Raw genomic sequence first — 5,843 nt, 5'->3', positions numbered from 1 at the left:
CTGAGAGAGTGTGGGAAAGTCTGGAATAGGGATAATGCTACGAAGCTGGGTTTCCCCCTTTTCCATCCATATTTGTACCACTGTGTTCCCACTTTTTGCAGTTGTGCAAAGCTCCCTGCGTGCTGAAGAAAGTTTATCCATTCTTCCATCCCATTGGAAATGTCTACCAGTTTCTTCAAAGAGTTGTGTACCAGAAATAACCCATTAACCTGCAACACAGATTAGTCCCTGGCAATGAAGAGACTGGCGGGGGGCGGGGGGCTGCACGCTCCTATAGCATACACTTTTTGGGCACTTTTTTTAAGCCAAACACCTAACCTTTGCTAGCATACACCATCTGCAGCATTTTGCAAGCCAAATACCAAACCTTTGCTACTGTTACATAGCAAAAGTCCCTAGGAAATGCCAATTTATACTGGTAAAGAATGTGGTGAAAGCTGGTAGATTTTAGTTGTGGAACCATACTATTCAGAGAAATAATAAATCACTCAAGAAGTCATGTTTCCTCCCCTTGAGCAGACACTTTTTCTTTCATTTCCGCTGTGACATATTCCACAGCCCACACAATCATTAAGTTACTAGGTTTTTACAGGAACTTCTGTGGTAAAAGCAAAAAAATTCCATCAAAAGCAGATGATACAAAGCTGCGTGCATGTCCTGTGGCTGCTCATTACTGACCCCGATTAAGAGCAGTGCACTGACTGCTCTCCGCATTTTGTTCTAAATGGGAACTGCGGAGTTCTATTACGTTTATTACTTAGCTCAAGATTATCTGCAGTATGTGCTTCAAGAATCACATCTTGGACCAGCCCAAACCAGGGTTGCTCATGTCTTGCGAAATATTGCATCTTCGCTGCAAGATCAAACCGAGGAGGCTCTCAAACCATTCTTAGACAAGATTGATATTACCTCTGTAGCTGTTGCCAAGAGAATTTTCAATGGTGTCATGGAAGAAAAATTTGCTGATGGAAATACTAACTGGGGACGAATTATGACCATATTTACGTTTGGAGGTCTTCTCACTAAGAAGCTTCAAGAGCATGGAGTTCAGCTCACTGGAGAGGAGAAGGAGCAGATTTCTTATTTCATCACAGAGTACATAATAAACAACAAAGCTGAATGGATAGATGCGAACGGTGGCTGGGTAAGTTTCTCATTTTCCACCAAAGTCTAGATTAGGAGATTTTGTTTAAAGGAAACTATTGTTACAGACACTGTCAAAAACATTTTATTTGGGGTTTTATTTGGTGGATTAATATTTGACATCTGGAATGTCTCCTTGAGACTTACAGTGAAAGCTGTGCTTCTGCTTTAAATAGAACAATGCTAAAAAACAACTTTCTTTTTAAAAAGGCACTTTCTGTACCTGTAACAGACAAACCCCTAGAGTTAGTTTTGAATGATATGATCATAAAATAATTCAGGTTAAGAAAGACCTCAGGAAATCATCTGGTCCAGCCTCCTGCTCAAAGTACGTTAAACTGTGCATGCCATGACATTTCCCATTATTAAATCTAAAACTAAGTGACGCCCTAAGGTTAGTGCAGCAGTTTTGCTTCCATAGAGGAGCTGGTCCAAAAATACTGAAGTTCAAGGTAAGGGAAGAATACACAGCTGTGATCCTCACAGCTGAAGTCAGTAATTTTGCTGTGGATTTCAGCAAAGCCTTTATTTAATCCCCCAAACCAGTTTTACCTGAACAAATTTACAAGTAAATGCAATTGGGGTTAAATCTTTTGTTTGGACTGAGACAGTCCTAGAGCTTCGATCTATCAATGGTCAATGCTCAGAAAAGCATTTGTCAATATGTGGATTATTTTCCCAAGCTGTCAAAATCCCCTTCTGCCAGTGGGAGGGGAGGTCTCTTTTGCTTTGCGGAGTTTCATCACACAAGTATGTTTTTATTTTGTAGTTAGGGGAAGCTGAGAATCAATGACATTGGTGTCAGTTATTTCCCTGGTACTTTTCTCCTTTACCTATATGTAAATGTTACTTTCTTTTTCCACTCCCCCTCTCATCCCACTTCTCTTATATTTCCTATTTGCTATTACTTTTATTCCCTCATTTGTTTCCTAGTGTCTTGCTCTTCCTTTTTTCTTTTTGCTTGTGTTGATCCTTCTCTGGTAGCAGTAAAAAAAGGTGATGGTGAGTCATGGACCCTCGATGCATCAGATTTACTGTAAAGGCTTCTCTCTCCATCTCTTTCAAAGGGTCAATTTTATTTAAGAGAAGTATCAACTCCTGGCAACATCCTGTCATAATACCTGGCTCATCATAGTAGAATAAGGAGGCTTGAAGGAAGGTATTTCTATGTTAGTGCATCAGAAACATAGTACTTGTATCTTCCTTGAAGATGGGGGCTCAGATGATACAGTTCATTTTCTGTTTACACAGGGAGGGCACAGTCTTGACGTGGAGATAAAACATTCAGCAAGGTGCAGCTATGCTCAGCTACTGTTTTTAAAGCCCTATTCATCTCTTGGAGGTAGAGCTCTGAAAACCTGTCCCTCTATGCACAGTGATGCAGCACTGTTCATCTGATACTAGCAGAGTGGTGCATTTTTCCTAAACGTGCTATTTTTTAAGCCATTCCTAACTGTATGTTCTTTTCCATAGGAAAATGGCTTCCTAACGAAGTTTGAAAGAAGATCACTACTATCTTTCTCCAAAATTACAGCCATGTTCATAGCTGTTTTTAGCTTGTTCAGAGAGTACTACTAAAATAAATGGACCTGCCATTCATGTAGTATCTAGATACTGCCACAAGCTTCATTGCTAAGCTTTCCTCCAAGCAATATTGCTGAGAAAGTATTTTTCCTCCATAATTTGTTTTTAATTTATTTGTATTTATTTTTACTAAATACAATGTTTAACATGCTATCCAAACTGCCAAACCTGAAGGTAAGGTCCCTCCAAAGAGGAATCAACACAGCATCATGCAGCAATTCAAGTCAACCTTTCCAGGAAGGACTGCTTCAAGAGAGAGATCTTTCTCCACACCCAGACAGCTCTTGGAATCTCTGTTGCACCTCCATGAAAGGATGTTGTTTTACTGAAATACAATCCAATGGGTTAAGAAACAAGTTTTAATGTCATTTGTTTTGTAAATGAAATACTACTGTAATGCATGTTATTGCAATCTTTGTATAAGCAAGGGGTGATGGGGGTGGGGATTTCTGCAAAGAAAAAGGAAAAGCAAATTCCAACATAAAAGTGGGCACAAGTTACTGACACAGACTAATCAGTTTTTATGGGAAGAACAATTTGTGGAAGCTAGCAACTTAATAATGTGCACTCACTTACTGTTAATGCAATGGTACGTGTTTCTTTGTTGTATTTTTTTAATTGCTCATATCTACAGTGAATGTTCTTTCAGATTTGTGTCATGTAGTCATCTGGCTGAACTTCTTTTAAACTAGATGTTTTAAAATAGGCAAGCACAAAATATTTTTAAATGAGAAATTTGTGTAAATACACTAATATTTTTGAAAAATACATTAAAATATGTATTTTGAAGTGTTATGATTGGTCTCATTTCTTTCAGAAAAATTGGAAGATGGGAAAAGGTCTACCGGAGTAAGACAACTTTTAGAAAAGCTATCAGTGCTACTGCAGAATCCAAGCAGTATACAGGCTTGACCTGAAGTCCATGGATGTCAAGACTTTAATTTCCCGTTGTACATCTTAAGTATTACCTGGTAGTTTGTAGAAGAAACAGACAGCTTCTAACAAAATAAATTAACTGGATCAGATCTGATGACAGTAATTAGCGTTTTGGGATACACTGCAAAACAGCAAATTCACGAGTAGGACCTAGCAGACTTCCAGGATTTCATAGACTGGGCGACTACTGTTTTGACTCAAATTCCATTTGCTTTCAAAGGCTAAACAGTACTTCTTTGAGAATTCATTCTGGAAGGGTTTTCTTTAGCTGTAGTGACTCTCCTACATTAAGGAACTAAGGCTGGGTCTAACCATTCTTCTTTTGTAGATGTGCTGGGAGGTGAACCAAACTGAGGCAGCATTGCCTGTGGCACACAACAGCATTATTCTCCGAGACAAATCCTCCAGACAATCAAGGCTTTATGATACCAGCAGAATGAAGCTGCCTCCTTCTGGTAATGGGTTCTCCATCTTTCATCCTTCTAGTAATGGGTTCTCAGTCTTTCATTTTGACATAAGAGATTTTTTACAGTAAGAACAATCATTTACTGGAACAACCTCCACAGGGACTGCAGTAGAGCCCCTGTCACTGGAGGTTTTCAAGATGTGATTAAACAGAATGCAGGAGAGTTTCTAGGCTCCCTTTCCCAGGAAAGGCTGCACCAGATGATCGTTCAAGGTCCCTTCCAATCAGGTCTGTTCTGTGATTCTATGGTCTAATTTGGTGGGTTTAACTACAGAACACAGATGTTAACATTTGCTAGAACCTGCCGTGCACCTTCTCCCCCTCTCTGCACAGCCCCCCCCCCCCCCCCCCCCCCCCCCCCCCCCCGCAATAAAAACAAGAAAGATTATTTAGCATGTATAGCAGGACTTTTGAGATAAACTTTGTTGCTGTTGAGGAAGACATGGCAGCATCCTGAGGGCAAGGAGCAGCTAAAGGAAAATGCCCACCTCCAGAACATCTATGGAAGTGTCAGAAATACATTGCAAAACATATTTTGACATATATTTATTTATTTGCAAGGTCTTCATTATAAGAACGGTAATTCTCGGTTCCTTTTTGTGCACTACTGTCTGCACATATTGTAGTGGCTAACACCAGTCTATTAATACCACATTAACTTCCTTTTACACTAAGCTAGTAACCTATTTTACACTGGGGAGCACAATTTTTAAATTAAATATAAAAGGCTAACCTAGCCTTTTGAAATTCTAGGTGACGCAATAACTTTGGAACTTGCTTTCATGGTAAAGCCTGGGTTTAAACAAAAGAAGCCTTGATTAGTAAATGTCCAGTGGGCTCCAGTTTATCTTCCCCAGGACAAAACCTCCATTTGCTCTGCATCTATGAGCAAGAAAAGCAGTGATGAGATATATCACCCCAGTTCTAAACATAATAAAATACCCGAAAACAACAGGACTATTAGCTAAGTCTCATAAAGTAGTATAGATATGCTTTGTTGCCTGTCACGGAGTTATCTGTACATGACACTGAGTGGCATCCCAGGTCGCAGGACACAGCTGTTTAAGGGGTCCTTACAGCTGTAAGGTGATACACAGGACAGCATCATCTGCTTCTAGAACAAAATATGAGGTCAAAGAGCTGCGGAGGGGACAGCTGACGGCTTCATCAGTGCACACAGTAGCTAAATTGAGATGTCATCAAATGCCACGTAGAAGAGATTTATGAAACTCTTCTACAGAAACCTCCCTTTCTGCACTTAAAGGTGGGTTGGATCATTAAATGTGTCGAAAAGGAGCCTCAGTGTCTCCCTTCGAACGTGGCTATGCCCTGCCACAGGCCTTGCGCTCACAGCAGCTCCCTCACGGCCCAGGCCCACGGCTGAGGCCGCAGGGATGTGAAACCCTTCAGTAGACGGCGGTGAAATATCCCGCCGAAATGTAATTTCCCTTTCTACAGCAAAATTAGGAAAGGGGAAATTCCTTGTCATCCACGCCGGACAAAAATACCGCCACGGCTGGGCCTTGCCGTGGGGGCGGCTGGGCCCGGGCTGCCCCTCCGGCACCTCCGGCGGCCACCCGGGCCCGGCGGCAGCGACCACGCGGCCGGCCGTCCCCCGGCGAGCGCGGCCTGGCGCCGGGCCGCCCCGGGAGCCCTGCCCGCCAGCGCCGCCGCCGCCCCCGGGGCCCGCCCGGGCGAGACCGGCGGCGCGGCC

General features: G+C 42.1%; 1 protein-coding gene across 1 annotated transcript; it reads left to right on the top strand.

Moving 5' to 3' along the window:
- The first annotated feature begins 595 nt into the window (after positions 1–595).
- BCL2A1 (BCL2 related protein A1) lies at positions 596–3,453 on the top strand. The gene is made up of 2 exons (XM_040601561.1): positions 596–1,144; positions 2,617–3,453. Exons 1-2 carry the CDS (start codon positions 725–727, stop codon positions 2,719–2,721), a joined length of 525 nt encoding a protein of 174 aa, XP_040457495.1. The 5' UTR covers positions 596–724; the 3' UTR covers positions 2,722–3,453.
- Positions 3,454–5,843: the final 2,390 nt, after the last annotated feature.

This window comes from Falco naumanni, chromosome 7, assembly GCF_017639655.2.
Source record: "Falco naumanni isolate bFalNau1 chromosome 7, bFalNau1.pat, whole genome shotgun sequence".
Lineage (NCBI taxonomy): Eukaryota > Metazoa > Chordata > Aves > Falconiformes > Falconidae > Falco > Falco naumanni.
Note: the sequence above shows the minus strand (reverse complement) of the source record. Positions and strands in the feature narration are given on the sequence as shown.